The sequence below is a fragment of the Scyliorhinus torazame genome, chromosome 1 (genome assembly GCF_047496885.1).
Source record: "Scyliorhinus torazame isolate Kashiwa2021f chromosome 1, sScyTor2.1, whole genome shotgun sequence".
NCBI lineage: Eukaryota > Metazoa > Chordata > Chondrichthyes > Carcharhiniformes > Scyliorhinidae > Scyliorhinus > Scyliorhinus torazame.
The window spans coordinates 380,108,272-380,134,981 of record NC_092707.1 but is presented as its reverse complement, the minus strand read 5'-3'; the positions used below and the strand labels follow the sequence as shown (position 1 = coordinate 380,134,981).

At 46.8% G+C, this 26,710-nt stretch overlaps 1 protein-coding gene across 3 annotated transcripts in view; it reads right to left on the bottom strand.

The window, feature by feature from the left end:
* ttc27 (tetratricopeptide repeat domain 27) overlaps nucleotides 1–26,710 on the bottom strand; it is a 328,446-nt gene that overhangs the window by 81,657 nt on the left and 220,079 nt on the right. For all 3 annotated transcript variants that reach the window (XM_072512247.1, XM_072512241.1, XM_072512254.1), the window contains 2 exons: nucleotides 21,813–21,865; nucleotides 20,424–20,589 (listed from right to left, as the gene is read on the bottom strand). In XM_072512247.1, coding sequence (XP_072368348.1) covers nucleotides 20,424–20,589; nucleotides 21,813–21,865 — 219 coding nt within the window. The remainder of the gene's footprint in view (nucleotides 1–20,423; nucleotides 20,590–21,812; nucleotides 21,866–26,710) is intronic.

The following is a 26,710-nucleotide window of genomic DNA, read 5'->3' as shown; positions in this document are numbered from 1 at the left end:
ATGTTGTATTCTCTCCATTACTGCCTCACTATCCTTCTCTCCCGCCCCAGCCAGGGTAATTTGGCTGTTGGGCTCCCCTTCCCCTCTTCCATATTTTTCCCGCCACCAAACATAGAACATAGAACAATACAGCGCAGTACAGGCCCTTCGGCCCACGATGTTGCACCGAAACAAAAGCCATCTAACCTACACTATGCCATTATCATCCATATGTTTATCCAATAAACTTTTAAATGCCCTTAATGTTGGCGAGTTCACTACTGTAGCAGGTAGGGCATTCCACGGCCTCACTACTCTTTGCGTAAAGAACCTACCTCTGACCTCTGTCCTATATCTATTACCCCTCAGTTTAAAGTTATGTCCCCTTGTGCCAGCCATATCCATCCGCGGGAGAAGGCTCTCACTGTCCACCCTATCCAACCCCCTGATCATTTTGTATGCCTCTATTAAGTCTCCTCTTAACCTTCTTCTCTCCAACGAAAACAACCTCAAGTCCATCAGCCTTTCCTCATAAGATTTTCCCTCCATACCAGGCAACATCCTGATAAATCTCCTCTGCACCCGCTCCAAAGCCTCCACGTCCTTTCTTGGATTGTCCTACCTGCTACAGTAGTGAACTCGCCAACATTGAGGGCATTTAAAAGTTTATTGGATAAACATATGGATGATAATGGCATAGTGTAGGTTAGATGGCTTTTGTTTCGGTGCAACATCGTGGGCCGAAGGGCCTGTACTGCGCTGTATTGTTCTATGTTCTATGTTCTATAATGCGGTGACCAGAACTGTACGCAATACTCCAAATGCGGCCGCACCAGAGTTCTGTACAGCTGCAACATGACCTCCCGACTCCGGAGCTCAATCCCTCTACCAATAAAGGCCAACACTCCATAGGCCTTCTTCACAACCCTATCAACCTGGGTGGCAACTTTCAGGGGTCTATGTACATGGACACCTAGATCCCTCTGCTCATCCACACTTTCAAGAACTTTACCATTAGCCAAATATTCCGCATTCCTGTTATTCCTTCCAAAGTGAATCACCTCACACTTCTCTACATTAAACTCTATTTGCCACCTCTCAGCCCAGCTCTGCAGCTTATCTATATCCCTCTGTAACCTGCTACATCCTTCCACACTATCGACAACACCACCGACTTTAGTATCGTCTGCAAATTTACTCAACCACCCTTCTGCGCCTTCCTCTAGGTCATTGATAAAAATGACAAACAGCAACGGCCCCAGAACAGATCCTTGTGGTACTCCACTTGTGACTGTACTCCATTCTGAACATTTCCCATCAACCACCACCCTCTGTCCTCTTTCAGCTAGCCAATTTCTGATCCACATCTCTAAATCACCCTCAATCCCCAGCCTCCGTATTTTCTGCAATAGCCTACCGTGGGGAACCTTATCAAACGCTTTGCTGAAACCCTCCCACCCCGCTACTGCCACAGTGGGCACCCACCAATTCCACAATCAATGTAGGCGCCTGGAGTGTTTGCTTCCAAATATACCTTTTGGGGGCAGGGACTGTATTTGCTCAGCCTCATTCCTGAAACACCACTTGTCAGAGGATGCAAGGAGACCTTGTGGCATAATCGGAGATCGGGGGCTGTTGAGAAAGAAGGAACGAACAGCTTGCCTAATCGTACCCAGAGGAGAGAGAGTCAGCAACTCCCCTGACTGTACCCCGGGGGAAACAGAGAGGGAGTGTCAGCACCTCCCCTAACTGTCTCCCGGGGAGAGTCAGCAATTCCCCTGACTGTACCCCGGGGGAAACAGAGAAGGGAGTGTCAGTAACTCCCCTGACCGTCTCCCGGGGAGAGTCAGCAACTCCCCTGACTGTACCGCGGGGGAAACAGAGAGGAAGTGTCAGTAACTCCCCTGACCGTCTCCCGGGGAGAGTCAGCAACTCCCCTGACTGTACCCCGGGGGAAACAGAGAGGGAGTGTCAGCGCCTCCCCATACCATCTCCCGGGGAGAGACAGCAACTCCCCTGACTGTACCCCGGGGGAAACAGAGAAGGAGTGTCAGCACCTCCCCTGACCGTCTCCCGGGGAGAGACAGCAACTCCCCTGACTGTACCCCGGGGGAAACAGAGAGGGAGTGTCAGTAACTCCCCTGACCGTCTCCCGGGGAGAGTCAGCAACTCCCCTGACTGTACCCTGGGGGAAACAGAGAGGGAGTGTCAGCACCTCCCCAAACTGTCTCCCGGGGAGAGACAGCAACTCCCCTGACTGTACCCCAGGGGAAAGAGAGGCAGTGTCAGCACCTCCCCTAACTGTCTCCCGGGGAGAGTCAGCAACTCCCTTGACTGTACCCCGGGGGAAACAGGGAGGGAATGTCAGCACCTCCCCTAACTGTCTCCCGGGGAGAGACAGCAACTACCCTTACTGTACCCCGGGGGAAAGAGAGAGGGAGTGTCAGCACCTCCCCTAACTGTCTCCCGGGGAGAGACAGCAACTACCCTTACTGTACCCCGGAGGAAACAGAGAGGGAGTGTCAGCACCTCCCGTGACCGTCTCCCGGGGAGAGACGGCAACTCCCCTGACTGTACCCCGGAGGAAACAGAGAGGGAGTGTCAGCACTTCCCCGACTGTTTCCTGGGGAAAGTCAGCAACTCCCCTGACTGTACCCCGAGGGAAACAGAGAGGGAGTGTCTGCACCTCCCCAAACTGTCTCCCGGGGAGAGTCAGCAACTCCCCAGACTGTACCCTGGGGGAAAGAGAGAGGGAGTGTCAGCACCTCACCGACCGTCTCCCGGGGAGAGTCAGTAACTCCCCTGACTGTACCCCGGGGGAAACAGAGAGGGAGTGTCAGCACCTCACCGACCGTCTCCCGGGGAGAGTCAGCAACTCCCCTGACTGTACCCCGGGGGAAACAGAGAAGGGAGTGTCAGTAACTCCCCTGACCGTCTCCCGGGGAGAGTCAGCAACTCCCCTGACTGTACCCCGGGGTAAACAGAGAGGGAGTGTCAGCACCTCCCCTGACCGTCTCCCGGGGAGAGACAGCAATTCCCCTGACTGTACCCCGGGGGAAACAGAGAGGGAGTGTCAGCACCTCCCCTAACTGTCTCCCGGGGAGAGTCAGCAACTCCCCTGACTGTACCCCGGGGGAAACAGAGAGGTGGTGTCAGCACCTCCCCACACTGTCTCCCGGGGAGAGTCAGCAACTCCCCTGACTGTACCCCGGGGGAAAGAGAGAGGGAGTGTCAGCACCTCCCCGACTGTCTCCTGGGGGGAGTCGGCAACTCCCCTGACTGTACCCCGGGGGAAACAGAGAGGGAGTGTCAGCATCTCCCCTAACTGTCTCCCGGGGAGAGTCAGCAACTCCCCTGACTGTACCCCGGGGGAAACAGAGAGGTGGTGTCAGCACCTCCCCAAACTGTCTCCCGGGGAGAGAGTCAGCAACTCCCTTGACTGTACCCCGGGGGAAACAGGGAGGGAATGTCAGCACCTCCCCTAACTGTCTCCCGGGGAGAGACAGCAACTACCCTTACTGTACCCCGGAGGAAACAGAGAGGGAGTGTCAGCACCTCCCGTGACCGTCTCCCGGGGAGAGAAGGCAACTCCCCTGACTGTACCCCGGAGGAAACAGAGAGGGAGTGTCAGCACTTCCCCGACTGTTTCCTGGGGAAAGTCAGCAACTCCCCTGACTGTACCCCGGGGGAAACAGAGAGGGAGTGTCTGCACCTCCCCAAACTGTCTCCCGGGGAGAGTCAGCAACTCCCCAGACTGTACCCTGGGGGAAAGAGAGAGGGAGTGTCAGCACCTCACCGACCGTCTCCCGGGGAGAGTCAGTAACTCCCCTGACTGTACCCCGGGGGAAACAGAGAGGGAGTGTCAGCACCTCACCGACCGTCTCCCGGGGAGAGTCAGCAACTCCCCTGACTGTACCCCGGGGGAAACAGAGAAGGGAGTGTCAGTAACTCCCCTGACCGTCTCCCGGGGAGAGTCAGCAACTGCCCTGACTGTACCCCGGGGTAAACAGAGAGGGAGTGTCAGCACCTCCCCTGACCGTCTCCCGGGGAGAGACAGCAATTCCCCTGACTGTACCCCGGGGGAAACAGAGAGGGAGTGTCAGCACCTCCCCTAACTGTCTCCCGGGGAGAGTCAGCAACTCCCCTGACTGTACCCCGGGGAAACAGAGAGGTGGTGTCAGCACCTCCCCACACTGTCTCCCGGGGAGAGTCAGCAACTCCCCTGACTGTACCCCGGGGGAAAGAGAGAGGGAGTGTCAGCACCTCCCCGACTGTCTCCTGGGGGGAGTCGGCAACTCCCCTGACTGTACCCCGGGGGAAACAGAGAGGGAGTGTCAGCACCTCCCCTAACTGTCTCCCGGGGAGAGTCAGCAACTCCCCTGACTGTACCCCGGGGGAAACAGAGAGGTGGTGTCAGCACCTCCCCAACCTGTCTCCCGGGGAGAGAGTCAGCAACTCCCCTGGCTGTACCCCGGGGGAAACAGAGAGGGAGTGTCAGCACCTCCCCTAACGGTCTCCAGGGGAGAGTCAGCAACTCCCCTGACTGTAGCCCGTGGAGTCAGTGCCTCTCACACATATCCCAGGGAGAGAGTCGGTGCCTCCCCTGACTATACTCCAAGGGGAGAGAGAGGGAGGGGGAGAGAGAGAAAGAGAGAGTCAGCGCCACCCTGACTGTACACCAGGAAGAGAGAGTCAGTACTGCTGACACATATCTGAGAGAGAGAGAGAGAGAGAGAGAGAGAGAGAGAGAGTCAGCGCCACGCTGACTGTACCCCAGGGGGGGGGGGGGGGGAGTCAGTACCTCACACATATCTGAGAGAGAGAGAGAGAGAGAGAGAGAGAGAGAGAGAGAGAGAGAGAGAGAGAGAGAGAGAGAAGAGTCGGCGCCACCCCTGACTGTACCCCAGGAAGAGAGAGTCAGTGCCTCCCAGACTATACTCCAGCACATGGGCTCAAGAAGCAAGTCTCAAGAGGCAATGTGATCTAATTGAATGCCAATCTGATTAATAGAAGTCCAATGTTGAACATCAAAGTGGGTAGAACATTCTTTAAAGAGCCTTAATTCCTAAATATTCACTGATGACTGTATTGCTTAATCTGAAGTTGTGTTTGTATGGGCGCCACTTGAACTTAGACTCTTTCTTCTCACCGTTTACAATGTTAAATCCAAGTCCCTTATCTCGGTGTTAGATTCACAAACTCATGACAAATTGATCCACAATTCCACCAAAGGAATAAGGGATCCAGATTTAGCGGAGTAAATGCCAAGACCTGATTCTCTGATGCCAGGACTCTCTGAATCCAAGCTGAAGTAGCTTTGACTGTATGCAATTATGAGCCAATGACTGTACTGCAAATATGCAGGTTTTATTAGGGAACAGAAAGCTTTGAGCTTTTGTGAGGAAAAAAAGTTATTTTTTTCCCAAAAATTGTGACATTTCTATCATAAGATTTAACTCATTTTTCCTTCACGAGATATTTTCTTTCCATGCCAGTTATGGTCACCCTGACATTCTATTTCCAGGCCAAGACAAATTTAACTCTCAGCAAACTACCTGTGTTGACTATTCTGACTGTGGTTGAGGGCAGTAAACCTGCTTCAAGGTCTCTACCACTGCCAGTCTTCAACTGGTTGTTAGGAGTTACACAACAGTGACCCAGGTGCCACATACTCTCTTTCTCTACCTGGGTTCAATTCTCACTCGCTAGTATTTCCTCTTATCCCTTCTATTTATTTTCTTAAAATGTATTTTTATGCCAATTTTCAACATTTTACGATAAGAAAAAACACACCCAACAAATTAAAACCCCCACAGAAGAAAAGCCCCCCCCCCTCACCCTCAACCACCATAACAGCTCTCCAAAATGCAAAATGAACAAACCCAACCCTTGTGGAACGCATCACTCGCCCCCTTAGGGCATTTTTCACTTTTTCCAGGGCTAAAAATTCCATTAGGTCCCCCTGCCACACCAAGGCACAGGGTGGAGAAGTTGACCTCCACCCCAAAAGGACCCACCTGCAAGCAATCAGCGAGGCAAAGGCAAAATGTCCGCCCCCGCACTCGCCCACAACTCTGGCAGGTCTGATTCCCTGAACATGGCCTTCAGTGGACCGTGTCGTGTTGGGTGTTCCGATGCACAAATGATCCAACATGGCTGTAGATGGTACAACTCTGTTTTATTGTCTTAACAACAACTACTAACTGCTGGCTTGGGTACGTGCTTCACCAGCTAACCTGTGGACCCAGCCCTAGCACTATCTTTGTGAGGCACTCAGCACATGGTGTATGTCTGAATGGCACGCTGTGAGCTCTGTGCTCTGAGCTATCTCCTGGTAGAATGAGCGGGAACTGTGGTGTTCCCTGTTTTATAGTGTGTGTGCTCTCACTGGTGATTGGCTGCGATGTTGTGTGTGTGTTGGTTGGTCCAACTACCTGTCCATCAGTGGGTGTGTGATTGCACCATGATATGCTGATGTGGATATAATGACAGACCGGGCCCCACACCTACACACAGAACGCCGAAATGGTGCCGCGATGCCCCCCCCTCCCTCCCCCCACCCCACTGACAGCTCCTCCTTCAACAACGAGGAGGCAGGCGCTCTCGGAAAGGTTGGAAAAGCCTTCTTCGCAAAGACTGTAGCCACGTAAAATGGCTGCGTCCCGATTAATCTGGCCAAAACCCAGTTTGAAATGGCTAACCCGAAAGACTGCTGGGAAAAGCAGCTAACAAGACACAAGCAGGCAGCTGCAGACAGTATTGCATATTCGGCTCTGGGGAAGTTAGCCCAGATCGATACTCAGGGCTATCAACAGCCCATCAACCCAGGTATTTGCAGTTGCATTCAGGACTGTTTGCAGCCCATCTATCCAGACATCTGCAGTTAAATCGGCTATCCCCGGGAACAATTGCAACATATTAGCAATTGAATACCGGGCCAGACCTGTCAGCGCCTGCAGTGGCCGAAACAAAGACAGGTGAGCGACCACCCCCCGATCGAGGAATCGCCTCACCATTGGACACATCGACCCCAGGGATTGGGGACAAATCCAATCACTTGGGACTCAGGGTCAAGGGCCGCCCCGGGAGGCAGGAAGCCCCTGGGCCCTATAAAAGTGAGGGGCCAAGTTCAGATCTCTCTCTCTTTCCTCTTCGCCTGCTCGAGACCTTTGCAAGAACAGCAACCGGCAACAGTAAGTTTGAATCCAGCGATCGCTATCCGGTAGAGACACCTAGCCACCGACCTGTAGCAGCCTTTTGAATCCCGCGGGCCAGATCTGATTGGACAAGCCATTTGTTTCCCTGACCTGGCGGGCTCTTCCTAAGTTAAGTATTGGCCAGTAGGGATAGGTTTATTATATAGAAAGTAGTATTAGGGTATTAATATTGCTTGTTGTATATAATAAATGACCGTTGTTTTAATCCTTACTAAGCGGTGTGCTGTATTATTAATCATAACCTGAACGTGAACCACGTGGCGGTATCATAAAGATACCTGGCGACTCATGAGCAAAGCTGACGTAATCAGAGCAAATAGACTAAGGTTAAAAAGAGCAACATAATTGGCGACTCCGCCGGGACCCGAATTAGAAGTGGAAAACCACTCCGGGAGAACCCCAACATTTTGAATTAGAATCCAATCGGAAACAAAAAAAAAAACCCCACAAGTGTTCAAGCGGTTCTGGTTAATAATTCACAATTCGGAAGTGTGTATATGCATGCGTAACTAACAGGGTTATAAGGCAAAACTGATAGATTTTTTGTTGCGTCAAAACTATCGGCAGTTGGTATTTCGGAAATTAGCGCAAGCCGTACCCGCATCTACCACACCATCTTAGCCCCCTGTTCCAAATTCGAATGTAACGAGCAGATAAGAGAGAGCCATGCAGGCAATGCAAGCGATGCAGCGCCTCATGAACCCCGAAGATTTTGCTGTCGCACCAGTCAGCAGCGTAGGAGCGGGACAGTGTCCCGTTTGGGAAGTGGAAATCCGCATATTTCTGCAGGGCAAAGGATGGCCCATGTGGAAGGATTTCTGCAATAACGACGACTCAGGTCCTGGAAGTATAGGGTATACTTGGTAGGAGAACCTGAGTGAGATCCACAAAAAGAGTTTAGCAAAAGCGCGCAAGCCGATGGCAATTGTGTCCTGTCTGGCACAATTGCGAGGCACAGAGGAGGTCGTCAGGACGCTCCGCAAGGAAATAGAAGGCATACATCAGATGAGTAAAATCAATGTATGCGAAATTGAGAAAGAGAACCTGGAGTTAAAAGGGAAATTAGCAGCAAAGGACGAAGAGGTGGCTGACGCCAAACGGGGTCACCAATCTTGTCTGGCGCACTTGAGTAGTTTCCAGTCACAATATGAAAAGGCTTATCAGGACCTGCAGCGTGCAGTCCTGGTAAAGAAAGAAACAGAAAACCAGGTAGAGACATTCCAGAAACAATGCAGTGATCTCAAGGCAGCCTTGAGAGCGCTCCACGCCACAACCACGGAACAAAGGCAGAGTACTTTGGACCATGCAAAGTGCCGAAAGCAGATTGCAGACTTGAAAGCACTGCTTTCTGTCCAAAAGGGATTTCAAGAAACCTTTGGAGAAAGTTTAGACCAGGAAGACGGCCCTGATTGGGAAGAATTGCAAGAGACAGCGCAGAGATATGTTCAGGGAGCATGTGCGCAGGGAAAACCCCAAAGGAGGAAAGCACCCCCACCCCCCACACAACAGATAATACAGGCTCCCATGAACCCTACAACAACCCACCACACCGCCACAGCAGACGAGGCGGAGGTCTTATATTCCACCCCCCTCACAGTGACCCAATTACGGGACGCGTGTGCCAAAATCACACCGTTCCTCCCCGCTTCAGACCCACACCATTTCTTTGCCACCGTCAAACACGACCATGTACGGCCTGGATGAGAAAGAGCAGGTAAAGCCCTTCCCGACCCACAGAATGTAGGAGGAGGCACCCTTGCAGAAATGCAGGCTGCCATCCTGGATGCGATCGGGTACAACCGGGGCGACCCCGTAGACGGTCTGAATAAATGCAGACAGAAAAAGTCTGAACACCCCACAGCGTTCGCAGGACGCTTGTGGATTCATTTTGAAGCCGTTTTCGGCAACGTAGATCGTGCCCATTTGTCCCCAGACAATATGGCCAAGTGGACCCGCACCCTTATCTCCCATGCCACGGAGGCAGGACAGAATGCCTGTAGCAATTATGACCCCTCGGAGGAGGCTCATAATGAGAAGTGGGTGGTCAAGAGATTGTCCCGCGTTTGGGAACAAGCGGCTCACGGCAAATCAGCAACTAGAACCCCCGAGGAAAACCAAGCCGCCGCAGACGTGCAGGCAGTAAGAACCACTCTTCACAACCCCGCCTGGGTAAACGAGGGAAAGAACAGCCCCCCAGCCAAACCACAAGAGTGCTACAATTGCGGACAGTTGGGACATTTTGCTAAAGAATGCAATGGCCCTAAAAAAAACAGAGTGCCCAACCGACAGGCACTCTCAATAAGAAAAAGGCAGAGCCCATAGCAACCGAGAACTGAGGTGTCCACATGATGATTTAAAGGAGACGCTTGGTGAAAAGTGTTGTCCTTCCTGATGGAACCTGCAGAATGTTTTACGTTGTCTGGCTGTTTGTTAAATGTTGTTCGTCCTACAGGAGAATGTTCTCACCGCCCCACACCCATTCACCTGAACTTTTTAGCTCTTTTCCAATTGGACAAGCCAGACGCTTGTTCAGCGGTACCAACTTGTCCACAGATACGTGGTCACCAGACCAGACGCCCGATCATAGCTACTCTTCTGATTTGATGGTAGAATCAGAACAGTAACCCCACCATGATGACTACATTTTTGTCCGTTCTTTGGTTGCTCAGGCAGTGGAGAAACGGCGTGAGACCCGCTCTGCCTGGGGACCCCCCCGTTGGTCAAAAACGCTCGGGTAGGGAAGATACGGTATTGGTAGCCGTCCTACCCGGGGACTCCACCCAAATCTTACCCGTCGCGGCCCACACGCACCTCATTCAAACTTTTCTTTCAAAAACAGTTTTATTTTATTTAGGCAACCTTTAGGTTGCTGCCACATGCTATTTACATCCTGGAACATTTGGATGATAAACTTAGCACTGGTCCACCATTGGGAAGTGTGCCGTGTCCAAACATTTGTTTTGAAAAAAAAGAATGGGGGGGGGGGGGGGAAAGAGTCACATACTGTGACCAATTATAAGGGTTTAATTGGCCCCAAGAAGGACAGACACACTAACACACCAGATATTAAACCAAAGTATTTACACACACTACGCTTGTCTTACAGAACTCCAGAAGCTCCAAGTCGTGAGAAAACCAGCGAACACAGGAAAAGGAAAGAAAGAAGACAGCCATGAGGACTCCTTTCTTCGTGCTCAACATATTTGTGCTGGACTTTTGGTTGCGCGGGAACGCGGACCCCATCACTCCAAACCCCTTTACTGTTAACACTTCACGGCCCAATAGTACCGAGGGCCCAGTCACCAACCACGCTGCATTATCCTGGTGTGCCAAGTTCATAACTTGGTACTCCCTATCGTACATCATTGAGGCACTGTTGGCATTGGCTATACTCAGTTGTGCAGTAAAGACCATGCGCCTCTGCAAGTGGAAAAGGAGAGCGTACCGCGCTCGAACCCCGGTCTATCGGATCCGATCCCCGATATTCGGCTATGACCAGACCCCAGACCCCCGCGACATATGAATAATAAAACATGCACTGGCGTTTTTTCCTGTAAATAAAAATAAAATGTATGGAAATGTATGATCCTGAGCTTGACTGCCAAGCCAGGAAAGAATATATTAAATGTTGTGATTGTTATTGTATGTTTAGAGAGATAAGATTGTAGAATGCTTGAAAGATTGTTTAGGTAAAATTAGAGGTTCCCAGTTTATTTTTTTATAGATACATGCCCCTGCCTGACATAGCGCCCTCAAGAATTGTTTAGGTAAATTTTTGTGCATAGCTAGGGTCAGAGTAGTGGCCATGTAGGAGGTGCCCCCCCCCCCCCCCCTCCCCCCGGTCAGGGAACGAAGAGGACAAAATTTATGTGATCCTTCACGTTTCGCGTTAGGATCACAAGGCGGGAATGTAGCCACGTAAAATGGCTGCGTTCCGATTAATCTGGCCAAAACCCAGTTTGAAATGGCTAACCCGAAAGACTGCTGGGAAAAGCAGCTAACAAGACACAAGCAGGCAGATGCAGACAGTATTGCATATTCGGCTCTGGGGAAGTTAGCCCAGATCGATACTCAGGGCTATCAACAGCCCATCAACCCAGGTATTTGCAGTTACATTCAGGACTGTTTGCAGCCCATCTATCCAGACATCTGCAGTTAAATCGGCTATCCCCGGGAACAATTGCAACATATTAGCAATTGAATACCAGGCCAGACCTGTCGGCACCTGCAGTGGCCGAAACAAAGACAGGTGAACGACCACCCCCCGATTGAGGAATCGCCTCACCATTGGACACATCGACCCCAGGGATTGGGAACAAATCCAATCACTTGGGACTCAGGGTCAAGGGCCGCCCCGGGAGGCAGGAAGCCCCTGGGCCCTATAAAAGTGAGGGGCCAAGTTCAGATCTCTCTCTCTCTCCTCTTCGCCTGCTCGAGACCTTTGCAAGAACAGCAACCGGCAACAGTAAGTTTGAATCCAGCGATCGCTATCCGGTAGAGACACCTAGCCGCCGACCTGTAGCAGCCTTTTGAATCCCGCGGGCCAGATCTGATTGGACAAACCATTTGTTTCCCTGACCTGGTGGGCTCTTCCTAAGTTAAGTATTGGCCAGTAGTGATAGGTTTATTATATAGAAAGTAGTATTAGGGTATTAATATTGCTTGTTGTATATAATAAATGACCGTTGTTTTAATCCTTACTAAGCGGTGTGCTGTGTTATTAATCATAACCTGAACTTGAACCACGTGGCGGTATCATAAAGATACCTGGCGACTCGTGAGCAAAGGTGACGTAATCAGAGCAAATAGACTAAGGTTAAAAAGAGCAACAAGATCGCCACCTGCATGTACCAAAAACTCTCCTCCCGTGCCAGTCAATCAACTGCTCCAAGCTCGCAAACTGCCCTCCCAGAAACAGATCCCTCACCTACCTTATCACCCACTCCTCCCATTTCCGGAACCTCGCATCCCGGCTCGAATCTGTAATTCCCCTTGATCGGCATCACCCTCGACTCCACTCCCAACCTAATGTCTTGCCGGAATTGCCTCCAAATCCTCAGAGTGGCCGCCACTACTGGACTTCCCGAATACTTCCCTGCAGCCAACGGACGTGTGGCTGTCGCCAGCCCCCGCAACCCCAACTCTCTACATGAACCCACTTCTATCCTTACCCACAAAGCCTCCACCTCCTTATTCCAACCTTGCATCTTTTCCACATTCGCTGCCCAGTAACAATACATCAAATACAGGAGGCCTAACCCCTCTCTCCCAACTGCTGTCCCCTCTGCAGTACCACCTTCCTTATCCTGGCCACCTACCCACCCAGACGAATGAGGAAATTAGCCAATCCACCCCCTTGAAAAACCTCTGGGCAAAAAGACCAGCAGGCACTGAAATAAAAACAAAAACTGCGGCAAAATGTTCATCTTCACCGCCTGCACCTAGCCTGCCAACGACAGAGGAAGATTATCCCACCTCGACAAATGCTTTCATCCCCCCCACTAAGCTTGAAAAATTCAATTTCTGAAGACCTGCCCAATCTCTCATCCCTTTCATATCGTTTCCCCCTCCCCTCTTTTAATCAACTCAACCAAAACCACACTAACAGCCCGTGGTGCAATTTAACGCATTCCTCAAATTCATAATAACCAGACCCAAAACGTAAACCTTCCACATCACTGTTTTGCAAAGGTTGCCAATACAGAAAAAGGTGTGTGTCCTGCATTCTGAAAGGTGCATGCGGAATGTGGCACACCCAGAAAAAAAAAACTTTCCTTTGGGTCTTCCATGCTGTCTTCCTCTTCCAACATCTACCTGTAACTTCCGTGGAGAGGCAGAGATGGATTGCCATTCCGCTCCTGGTTACTTAACCGAAAATGAGGCCACATCTTTCTCATCCGACCTTTCAACTTGGGGCTGGGTGAGAAAGGGGCAGTGCAACAGGTTCCCAAGGCCTTATGTCGAGAGCAGCTGAGTTGGAGGTCAGGAAGACGGGCTGCCGTGAAGCAGGGGGTTGTTGGGGGTTGGGGAGGGCAGTCAGGGGGAGTGGGGAGGGTAGTTGGCAAGTTCAGAAGTAGTCAGATGGGATCGCTACTATAGTTGCCCAGAAGTTAGAAGTGGTTTTAATTTTTCAACTTTTTCTGATAACTATTACTGCAAGAGTTGGAACCATCCGGAGTTTGTGATTTAAATCACATTACTGGATGGTTCCCAGTGCAATCCTTACCCCTATTAGAGTGAATTGCTCCTTCGCTCTCCCAGCTGTGTGTTCAGTACCCACCATCGGACACGAACAATCAAAGCCAGACTTTGCCAATTCTACACAGAATCACCACCAATTGCTTTCTAATTAGGTTGGCACACAAAAGGATAGATTCACCAACACGCTTAGACATTAATTGTACAAGTATGAGGGTCTTGAACATGTATGAGTATATTATTTTGGTTCTCCACTTTCTGAACGAGAGTGACATGAATGGAAAGATGGATTTAGTTCTTCCAGAAAATGGTTGCAATGGAATTTCATGTCTGGAACAAAGTTCCATTTATCGCGGAGTCATATTGGCATTTTGTAAAGACATGAATGCAAAACATATTGGAGCAGTAGACACTATAAATACTCTGCTGTTTGAATTCATGTTTTCTTTTAAAGCAGGCTTGTCCAACAATTTTTTTTGGGGGGGGGGGCACATTTGCATATTTTTCTCACTTGAGAAAATTGCAGAAAGATAAGGTTTGGCACAACGATAAACTGACTTTCAAAGAAAAGTTTGAGGTTTAAGGAGAGAGACAACTGTTTAGCAAAAGTACAGCAATGTCATAGTAATAAGCTGTTAAGTTAAAAAAAGAGTAAGTAATAAAAATGACCAGAGTGTGAGAGGGCCAGTGTATGTGAACACTTCTTTGCAGAATCTTCAAATTCACTTTCTGGCATATTTTGAACAAAGGGTCTGCAGGCCGGATAGAGGCCTGGCAGGCCGGGTAATGGCCCGCAGGCCACATTTTGGAGAAGCCTGTTTTAAAGCACCCATTCAAGTTAAACAAGTTATCACGATGGGCAAACATTTCCAGGTAGTCCTCATTAGACCTACCATCTCCATCCCTGGCAATGTCAAGCAGGCCACAACTGAACTGCCAATAAGTATAAAGAAATTCACTGAAATTATGATGAGAAAGGCAACTGCTGCACTCAGGAGCAACAGATCTCCCAGCATAGATACTATCACTGCAGATATGTCAAAGACAGGTTGGAGAAGCTACTGTCCAGTAGCTATGTAAATTTTGTAATTAGGTTTAGGACACTGGCACTATTCCCCAAGACTGGAAAAATGGTTCAATTATTTGTATTCTCCCCCCCCCACCTCAAAAAAGGCAACCTCGCTCAATGTGAAGGGAGTCAACTCCCTATCAATACCAGGTAAAGTCTACAGCCAAATGATCCTGAATTGTATTTCAGTCCGTAAGTGAATGGTGAACTTCAAAAACAGGCAGGCTTCAGACAAAATCGCTCTTGCGTTGAGCATATTTTTACACAATGGCACATCATTGAGAATTGCCAAGTGTTTCAAACCTTCCTTCCCATTAACTTTATTGACTTCACCAAGGCCTTCATCGACCTTAACTCTTCATATCACATCCCGTCAAGGATAGTTGCAGTCATTGAGAAGATCCAAGAGAATGCTAGACGCTGTTTTAGGAAACAGGATGGTTACAAAGACGGTCTAGGGTCAGGCAAGGTTGTATACTTGCTCCTCTTGCTCTTTGTTGTGTAGCCGTCTGGGATGGCCACTTCCCGATTACAAAATTGACATTTTGCAAAGATTGCAGGGAAAATGGACAATACTGAGAAAACAAGCAGGTTCAGAGCTTGTCCGTGTATTGGAGCCGCAGCTCCCAGACAAGACCAAAACTGTAGGTTCATTAGCATACTAATGGCCCATTTGCGGGAACAAAAGAGTAACATTTGCGTAACCAATACTAAGGCAGGCACCCGGCGCCAGAGGAGACCAGAACAAAGCAGGCCAACGGCCACCTAGGACACGCCCAGCCGTCAGGGCACCCACCCCTTCATTGGAGGGAATCGATAGGAACGATCGAGAAACGGCCCAATTAATTGGGGCCAAGTTCAAGGCCCACCCAAAAGCATGCAAAGCCCCTTTTGGGTATAAGAAGCGCCCCCCAAGAGAGAATCGTTCTCGTGGCTCCGGCTCTCACCGAGGAGAGACCTGTCCAATAGCTGCACCAGAACAAGTAAGTCCAAGGTCAACGCACGCTATCAGACAGACGACCTTAGCTGTTCCCCTTCACCACTTCGACTCCAGCAGCCTCAGAACCGAACAACGGCCATTGTTCCTCTGACTGAGTGGGTGCCTGAAGCTAAGTATAGGCTTTAACAGTAGTGATAGTTTAGTCTATAGTATTTGTGCAGGAGAATATTTAACTTTGTGTGTAAATAAATAAGCATTTGACTTTGAACTAACTAACTGGTGTATCGAATCTTTGATCAGTATTCAGTTTGAACCTTGTGGTGGTATCGAAAGGTACCTGGCGACTCTAGAGCAAAACGTAATTAGAACTAAGGAAGGCGACCATATTGACCGCCATATTCAGAGCCAAATAAAGAGAGAAACAAATAGCAACAGTTGTCATCTATTAAGGAAGTCAGCAAGGATCACCTTGGATTGAAATGGATCAATGATGGCCAATGTACAGTTTGAACCTTCATCAATGACATCACTGTCCTGTTAGACTGCAACAGCTCAGCAACTCAAACCACAATGTGGCTGAGGGGAAGTCGGACTCACCATAAGAGCCAAGAAAACAAGAAAATGTGATGATGGGAAACCGCCAACAAATAACAGATGTTTATGTAAATCAAAACAAAGTTGACATCGCAGACTGTTTTGTCTACCTGTGCAGTCCCATTAATATCCAGAGAGCCATACACAGAGCTCCATGCAAGAATAGGCAAAGCATAATCATATTTCAACCAAACTAAAATACATTTGGGACAGTAAGATTTCCATCAAAACAAAGCTTAGGACCTACAACACAAATATGCTCTTCATTCTCCTAAGTGGTTGCAAAATCTGGGACCTGAAAATCCACCATAAACTGGATGCTTTTGGCATCATATCTCCGAAGGATTCCAAGCATACATTGGTGACATTTTATACCCAGCACCAAAAGAAGAAAGAGCTCAGAACAGCCCCCAGTTTCATTCATCACCTGTAAAAGGCAGCTCAGCTGATTTGGCCAGATCACCTGGTTTCCATCATCGTGGTCTACCTCCCAGGTCTTGCTCCTACTGAAGGAAGAAGAGGAGGGTGACCCAAGATTAACTGGGACCAGACTGTCCGCAGAAATCTCCAGCTGGTTGACAGATACTCGAGCGACACAAGAACACTCACCATGGACAGAAGAGAATGGATTACTTTGTCTGCCTCACATGTTTCTATAGAGGGGTGCGACCAAGTCAAAGTCTAAGATTCCATTGCCCACACTACAATGCACTCACCTGATGAAGGAGCTGCGCTCCGAAAGCTAGTGGCTCCAAACAAACCTGTTGGACTTTAAACTGGTGTTGTAAAACTTCTTACAATGGAGGGAATGGTGCTTTGCAAGAGCAGGAGTGTCGCAACTAGCAAAGCACAATTCCGGCTGGAATGGGGGTTGTCTTTCTTCTTAAGGACAGGGAGACTAGTTTGGGCAGTTTCTTGTGCCCTCCCCTATAGCAAGTTTGGTGACGGGGAGCATTTAATCAGAGTGGCGGGAGGGGACCACGCCACCTTCTCATCTCCACCTTGATTAAGTCTGGGGCTTATGAACGATCTTCTCACCCTGCCGCCAATCAAGGCCCAACAGGATTCACTCTGGAATGAACCACTAAATAAATAAGTTGTACCTTCCATCTTAAAGGGTCACATTTTTCATTTCCTTGTAAATCTGAAGATCCGATCCTCTGACTTAATTGGAAGAGTGCAGTAGGTAAATTCATAATTTACGTTCATCCTTCTACAACATTAAAGCTCAATCTTTTAAATAAAGCCAAAGATATTTCAGACCTCATGCCCTTGCTCCTTGAATCCTTTGCTTTGTGCCTCTGCGCATTCTTTCAATTTTCACACCAGCAGTTCCCAGTGCCTCACACTGATGCATAAACTCAATAACGTTTCTTTCTTAGCTGGTATTTACTCTGTCCACACTGTGTTTTGTTAATCAAGGGTCACAGAGTGAACATGTTGTAAAAACACCAGTACGGAAAACATTACTTCCATGAACGGTGCCTAATATTTGTGACCTCTGACAGACAGGACTAAAGGTCAATACATTGAAACGTCCCTAAAGAAAGGCAATTTCGCCCACTAAGAAACAGGAGGTGACTAATTACTGACCGGATTCAAAGCAGAGTCCTAAAACAGTTTAATCTTGTAATTAGAGATTTCTAGATCAGCCTTAATACATATCTTGTGTTTTTGCTCGGACATTCAAAGAAGTTTAGGCTTCACATGGATGCAATATGTGGTATAATTCTCCTGTGATTTTGTGCAAATGATATTTAGGGTATGTGGCTTGAGATCAGCAGGTGCATTCCAATTGTCACTGGCGCAAAACGACTTATTCAGAGTTGATTTGGTCTGCCTGGAACCGTTGCAAAGTCATGATTAAACTATTCTTTCCAATGTGAGCTAGCATTAAAAGGTCAACTGGCATTTGGACACAGGTGAATAGACGCCAGCTTACATGCAACTCAATGGAGTCAGTGGCAGATCATGGGCCTGCAAATCCATTTGCCCGACTGAGGCATCAAATGTAGTGTAACATTTCCAGAATTAGTTACTGAAGAAAAGTCAGGGATGCTTCTACTTCTGTTCTTCTGGACCTATCCTCCTTGTTTGTACAGGCAGCATAAGCAACCTGGCCTGGGTTCAAACTGCTCACGGCCGATTAAACCGAGTTCCAAACAGAGATCTAGATATCACTCTAATCTGTTTAATTTCCTTTGTGTGCTATTTTAAGTGCACCAGTTAACTTGCCGCATAGATGCCTTTATATGAATCCGTAACACAGTGCGTTGAAACAAACGCACAAAGTCCATTTAGTTAATAATTAGTTCTCCATCAGAACGTTTCTCATTCTTCTGGGCTATGTATGCTGGTGGTGGTGTTGGTGGAGAGAGTATTTTGTTTTATACTGATCTGTAGAAGCCTTCCGCTGAACCAGGAATAAAAAAGATAAACCAGGCCAAGCCAAATTACACTGACATCTGAAATTGGCTCAGATTTGTGCTCATCCCTAGAATGTATATACTTGGTGCCAGAAATTGTCTAGACATACAAAGTCTGAGGTAAACATGTCCTGCGTCTCCCTCTCCCCAGCCCCTGGCCCAAAAGTCAGACATTACTTCAGAAACTCGAAGGATCAGTTGATAAAATTAAGGCACTAAAATTAATTCTGAGTTCTTAAAAGTCGAGGCCAAGATCTGAAAGGGTGGGGGAGCTGCAAATCCACCTGTGTTGCAGCTGCTTAGTGGCAATGAAAAACAACTTTATTTGGTATTTATTTTAAAAAGATATTTTCCAGTAACATCATCCCACATTTCCATGTTTATCTAAAGAACATTTCCTTGTCTGCCTCCTCCGTCTACCTGACGCTTCATGCAGGATTTTCCAATAGGTTCGCTGTGTGCTCAAGACCGACCTTTCTGACTGGCTCAGCGCCTCTGTTGTACTTGAATGTTTTTCTTCATTAATGACAGTATGCGCACAATCTGTGTGATAAGGTTGACAAGAAAGTCCCCCACGCCTTTTTCATTTGCCTGCACAATTTTTAAAAATGTGCTATTTATTTGAAAACAAACTTGAAAATTTAATAAATTTCTCATCTTTCTTCGATTGTGCCGCCTAACAGTCATGGTGATAATTTTACAGTCAAATGCTTTGCGGGTTTCAGTAGCCCCACGATTAAAAAAACCATTCAAAGGCAGACATTAGAAACATGAGCATCGATGGACCATTTGGACTTTTGAGCCTCCTCCACCATCCAATATGATCTTGGCTGATTTTGGACTTGAACTCGACTTCCCTGCTCACTCCGCACATCTTTTGATTACCCAACGTTAAAAAATCAGTCCATCCCAGCCTTGGATCTATTCAATAAGCATCCACAAACCTCTGGGGTAGAGACCTCCATAGATTTGCAACCCTTAGTGAAAAGAAATCTCTCCTTACCCCAGCCCTAAATGATCAGATCTTATCCTGAAACTGTGCCTTCACGTTCTGGAATCTGTAGCCAGGGCAAACCAGAGGGCAGGATGTCTACCCTTTCAAGTCCCTTCATATTCTTGTATGCTTCAATGAGACCATCAGGCATTCTTTTAAACTCCAGATAGTATATAGGCCCACCTTACTCATCATCAGACAACCCTCTCACTCCAGGAACCAATCTAGTGAACTTTTCTGCATCGCTTTCAATGCAACTATATCCTTCCTTAAATACGAGACCAAAACTACACTTACTGTTCCAGTTGTGATCTCACCAAAGCCCTGTACAACTGCAGCGAGACTTCCTTATTCTTGTACTCCAACCACCATGCTGACATGCCATTTTCTTTCCCAATTGTTTGTTTTACCAGCATGCTAACTTGTGTTCCTTGTATGAATACACCGAAGTCCCTCTAGTTTAAACATCAACATTTTCAAGTTTATACCTTTTTTAAAAAAAAAAATCTATTTTTTTCTCTTCCCAGAGAAATGAAAGTCACTTGGTAGTACAGAACTTAATTATTGACGAAAAAGAGACATGCTGTCGAAACTTTTTGTCTTGCACTCATCAGGACAAATTTGTACAAATACCAACATTCAAAGGGAATAACATTTTATACTCTTCTCATGCAGTATAAATTGTTCCTTTTCAAATTTAATATTCTTGCAAATCTGTCCTGATGAGTGCAAGATGAAACACATTGACAGCATGTCACTTTTCCTTCAGCAAAAGTGAATAACTTCCCCACATTATACACCATCTGCCACCTTGTTGCCTATTCACATAACCTGATTATATCTCTTTGGAGTGTCTTTGCATCCGAATGCGATGTAAATGTAAAAAGTGCAGAAAGAACTGATAACTGAAAAGTTGAAGTATTATTAACTGAACCATTACAGAGAAAACTCAGTTACGTGACTGAAAGATCAGAAAACAAAACATAAGACAATAAGAAAGCCCCACCTGAACATCTCTGTACTTGTCTTTCAAATCCATGAGTCGATGATATGCCTTAATGGCATCACTGAACTCGCCAACATCAATGCAGGTAAGAATGTAATTCTCCCAGATTTGCCAATGCTCATAATTACATTTAATGGCTTCCTGGAGTGATCGCAACGCTTTGCTTCTGTAATACAGAATTGTACAATAAATCAATCATACCTCCTTGATATTATGGATCCTCTGCATTACACCCTTGCACTAAATTTGACTGACCAAAGGGATGAAGTGAGCAAAAATAGTTTCACTGCACCTGACTATTGTTAGCTAACACTACAAAGGAAGACGTTCTAACTCTTTGCAATAAAAGATTAGAAAATATTTTGTTTCATTACAGCAAGTATATTTTAAAAATACAATAGTGCAAATATTGATTTGGTTTGGTACTTGGGTTTCAGTGGTAAAAAGGCCTTAATTCTTCAATAGACCTTTGGTCAATGACTTCTGCCGATGATATTCAAAGGCATATAATGTTGTTGTACCGCGCTGAATTAATACTGTAGAAAAGATAGGAGCAAAGATCAATCTATTTGGGGTAGCATGGTGGCACAGTGATTAGCACTGCTGCCTCACAGCGCCGGGGACCTGGGTTTGATTCCGACCTCGGGTGACTGTCTGTGTGGAGTTTGCACATTCTCCCCGTGTCTGCTTGGGTTTCCACCGGGTGCTCCAGATTCTTCCCACTGTCCAAAGATGTGCAGGGTAGGTGGATTGGCTATGCTAAATTGCCTCTTAGGGTGGGGTTGCAGAATAGGGCAGGGGATTGGGCTTGGGTAGGGTGGTCTTTCGAAGGGTCGGTGCAATCGCGATGGGCCGAATAGCCTCCTTCTTCACTGTAGGGATTCTATTTAATAATTTTATGTATATACGTTCCAAAGTAAAATCTTTTCTCCCCCTAGAATTTAAAGTGCCCAATTCTTTTTTTCCCCAATTAAGAGGCAATTTAGTGTGGCCAATCCACCTACTCTGCACATCTTTGTGTAGTGGGGGTGAGACCCATGCAGACACGGGGAGAATGTGCAAACTCCACACGGGCAGTGACCTGAAGCCGGGATCGAACCCAGGTCCTTGGCGCCATGAGGCAGTAGTGCTAACCACTGGGTCACCGTGCTGCCCTTTCCAAAGTAAAATCATACGTCAAGGCAATGCATTGTCGGAGAAGGCTTATTTGTCACAGCAATCCTGTATGAAATATATTTGCTTCAATATATGTTCTCAAGTAGACAGTCAGAAACACTCAAAAGTGTTCTGCATTAAGCATAACATAATTAAAAATGTTAATAATTCCTATATTAGTCAAACTGATGTCCGTCTGGTCTCACATTAACAGGAAACATTTAAACTACTTACTTTTCCTTTAATCGGATATACGCTGTTGATAGATTGTTCCAAGCTTCTGCATTCTGAAAAAACAAACACGTAAATGAAACCATATCTTCAACTGGATGTCAACCAGAGGCAACGGTTTCATATCTACCCAAGGACAGGGCGGCACAGTGGCGCAGTGGTTATCACTGCTGCCTCACGACACGGAGGACCTGGGTTTGATTCCCGGGTCTCACCCTCACAACCCAAAAGATATGCAGAGTACGTGGATTGGCCATAAGACCATAAGATATAGGAGCAGAATTAGGCCACTCGGCCCACCGAGTCTGCTCCGCTATTCAATCATGGCTGATATTTTCTCATCCCCATTCTCCTGCCTTCTCCCCATAATCCTTGATCCCTTATTAATCAAGAACCTAGCTATCTCTATCTTAAAGACACTCAGTGATTTGGCCTCCACAACGTGCTGCGGCAAAGAGTTCCACAGATTCACCATCCTCTGGCTAAAGAAATTCCTCCTCATCTCTGTTTTAAAGGATCGTCCCTTTAGTCTGAGATGGTGTCCTCTGGTTCTAGTTTTTCCTACAAGTGGAAACATCCTCTCCACGTCTACTCTATCCAGGCCTCGCAGTATCCTGTAAGTTCAATAAGATCCCCCCCTCATCCTTCTTAACTCCAACGAGAACAGACCCAGAGTTCTCAACCGTTCCTCATACGAGAAGTTCTTCATTCCAGGGATCATTCTTGTGGACCTACTCTGGACCCTTTCCAAGGCCAACACATCCTTCCTTAGATACAGGGCCCAAAACTGCTCACAATACTCCAAGTGGGGTCTGACCAGAGCCTTATATTGCCTCAGAAGTACATCCCTGGTCTTGTATTCTAGCCCTCTTGACATGAATGATAACATTGCATTTGATTTCCTAACTGCCAACTGAACCTGCACATTAACCTTAAGAGGATTGTGAACAAGGATTCCCAAGTCCCTTTGTGCTTCTGATTTCCTAAGCATTTCCCCATTTAGAAAATAGTCTATGCCTAAATTCCTCCTTCCAAAGTGCATAACCTCACACTTTTCCACATTGTATTTCATTTGCCACTTCATTGGTCACGCTAAATTGCCCCTTAATTGTAAAAAAAAATCTACACTACTGAACAGAAACCGATAAATCAATATATTTGTAAACGTTTGAGTGACATGCGATGGCTGCGAAATTGGATCGTGTTGAAATTTCTTTCTTGAACTGTTCTTCACAAATATAACCTCTCACCTCTGCTCTCATTTTAATGAAGACTCCTTGCCACTCCTTTAATGGTCCTTTTCCTAAAAGAAAATCAATGAAAACATTTGCAGGAGAAAAGGACCAAGTGGCCTTCTTCTCTGATGCTTCTATGAGTTTAGCTCATCATCATATCCTCCTCCTTCAGGTACCAGACCCCAGAGAGGTGACCATGGACTTCCATTGGATCAGTCAGTGATTATATTTGGCAAGCACTCTAGCGGTTTGCTGTTGCCTTCTGCATTATGGCTGACCAGGAAACTCTCTCACTCACACCGCCTGCCATCAGGCATATTGGAAGGATTTGCAGGCTGATAATCAAACTGTCTATCTGGCCATGTTGAAGGCACACACCTTCCATGGGCCAGACCTGAACCCAGAGTTTCTGACCCAGATCTGGGGATGCAACCACTGTGCCACAAGACCTTCCCCATCATCAGTATGGCTCGAATTATTCTGATTCAAACTTGGGACAATAGCTGCCAATGATAAATTTGTGCCAAAGTTAGGCTAAACCAATAACAGAAACTAGAAGCACGTTGCAAGGCTGTATTCCATCTGGTGCTTAGGTCATTTTGAATCTTAAACGTTGTCGGTTCCCTAGCAGCTGCAGCTTTCAAGATCATTTGTACTTCATTATAGAGGAAAAGCTGGAAACATGAAATGGTCTAAAAGTTGGCGTTTCGTGGAAGCTAACTGAATGTTCCAGTTAAGACTTATACCACATGGGGCATATAATATTGCACTGTACTCAATTTTCTCTGTAATTGTTCACATGGTCTCCAGTTTCATGTTTGTCATGGTGAGGAATGTCAGTACTGGGAGTGTTCTCTTATTTTTGGTGCCCATTGTCTGCACTGACCATTTCTAGAGCATGGAATGTTTGCTCAGTAAAGCTGTTAGAACTCAAATAGCCAAGTGAAGGTCAGCACACTGGAGCCTAGTTTTCGTCCATTTGCAAACTTTACTGACAGAGACACATATTACAATACTGTGTACCTTCAACCAACAATCATGCCTTATCTATGTGCATAAGTGAGTACCCAATTAACATCCACTATCTGAATCCAGTTAAACACCCAACCAACATATAATGACCACCCGCTACTCTGTTCAACAATGTCCCTCCAGTCTGCAGGTTAGCAGTCGCAAATGTAAATACTTCCAGATTTGTCTGATCAGTACAAATCTGATTGGACTTTGCTCCGTGATGTTCGGGAACGGAATAAATACTATAATAATTAGTGAAACAGCTATCTTTACAGGAACGCAATATAGGCTGAGAGATACATAGTCACACTGGATTTCCAGAATTGAAGGGGTATCCATTACCCAATTAAGGATCATTTAGATCTGAAATGTTAACTCTGTTTCTCTGGGGTAGCACGATGGCGCAGTGGGTAGCACTGCAGCCTCACGCGCCGAGGTCCCAGGTTCGATCCCGGCTCTGGGTCACTGTCTGTGTGGAGTTTGCACGTTCTCCCCGTGTCTGCGTGGGTTTCGCCCCCACAACACAAAGATGTGCAGGGTAGGTGGATTTACCACGCTAAATTACAATCTTAATTGGAAAAATGAATTGGGTACTCTGAATTTATGGAAAGAAAACTCTGTTTCTCTCCACAGATGCTGTGGGACCTGTTGAGTTTATCTAACATTTCCTGCTTTTATCCTAATTCTCCATCTTGAAGTATAATTTAAGTCATTATCAATAAATTATCCTATATTTTAATAATAATAATCTTTTATTGTCACAAATATGAAGTTACTGTGAAAAGCCCCTAGTCGCCACATTCCGGCGCCTGTTTGGGTGAGCCGGTGTGGGAATTGAACCCACGCTGCTGGCATTACAAACCAGCTGCCTAGCCCACTGAGCTAAACTGGCCCATAAATCTAATTTTCATAAATCTAATTGAACCAGCATTTTTATTTTGCACATAACCTGAAGAAATATTGCAGAATTAAACAAACTGACTTCCCGTATTCTGATATTACAAAATACAGAAAACTTTAACAAACCAGACATTCTCCAGATACTTTTTCTCATGCCCAACACAACGGGGAACCACTTCCACAGCCTGCCTTGCTTCCTATAATATGCGACCTTGCGTGCAAAGCAATCCAAACAAGGGAACAATAAACACGCATTGCCATAAATTTGTATGTTAGGAAAGAGTTAATGTTAGAATTGAAACTTTAATTGTTTAATAGACCACACTTGATAGACATATATATATATATATATATATATATATACAAAAAATGAGGATACAGGTGGAACTGTGGAGTTGAATGAGAAGTGATTGTAGAACACAACAAAATTGGAGTTGAAGATGACCTGTTTTCTCGGTCTTATTGAAGGGTCCACACATGGCACAGTGGTTAGCACTGCTACCTCATGACTCTGAGGACCCAGGTTCGATCCCGGCCCGGGTCACTGTACGTATTGAGTTTGTACATTCTCCCAGTGTCTGCGTGGATTTCACCCCACAACCTAAAAAGATGTGCATGTTAGGTGGATTGGCCATATCATTTTATTAAAACAGCAAAAAATATATACAAGGCCAAACGGTACAAACACAAATTTTGTGTCGGAGAAACAGGGTACCCTCCCCTCAGTACCAATGTATTGGTATACTCTGATTGGATACTCTGATTACTGGTATACTCTGGTTGGATACTCTGATTATTGGTATACTCTGGTTGGATACTGATTATTAAAACAGTTCACAACACGTTTCTACAAAAAACAAATGGTACAAGCACTAAACTTTGAGCTGGAGAGACCAGATACCCTCGCCTCTGTACCAACAGAAGGGAAAGGAAGGGGGGTGATGGGGAGAGAGGGGAAAGGAGGGAGGGAGTCGGGGTGTTGGTGGAGGGGGGCCCAATAGGACACTGCCTGAACTACCTACGGAGGCAGAAAAACAAAAGAACCTTCAATTATGATGTAAATTGCCCCTTAATTGAAAATTTTCAAAAAAAAAGATACCATTGGAGCTTAACAATGTACTCCAGTAAACAATAACAACAGACCTCGCCAGGTGATGGATAAACAATACTGTGACAGGCCGTATATACTGAGGAAGTGAACCACAAATTAGTTATTAAGTTTCAATTAAACAGATGCAACAGTAAAACCAGTAGATATTAGTGCAAAATAATTTTTGCTTTCTGATCAATGCGTAAACCAGTTTTCAAATAGTAAAGCTCTCGGGATTTCAGGAATTCTTGTAAGTTGTGTTATATGCCTGTGAGGAAAAGCTTAGAAGTGAAATTATTCCACTGGCTGGTATGCCCATGAACGATTTCAAATTTTTCCATGGTTTCAACCCTCCTCATCTCTGTAAACCCCGCCCCCCGAACCCCACAACCGTCAGATATTCGTACTCATCCAATTCAGGTCTCTTCAACGTCCCCAGTTTTAATTACTCTACGACTGGTGCCATGCCTCCAGCTGCCCGAGTCATGGAAATCGCTACAAATATCTCCGCCTCGCTCTCTCCCCGCCTTTGAGACACAACTTCAAAACTGCCTCCACCTCTTGGTCATACAATCATATAATTTACAGTGCAGAAGGAGGCCATTCAGCCCATTGGGTCTGCACCGGCTCTTGGAAAGAGCACCCTACTTAAGCCCACACCT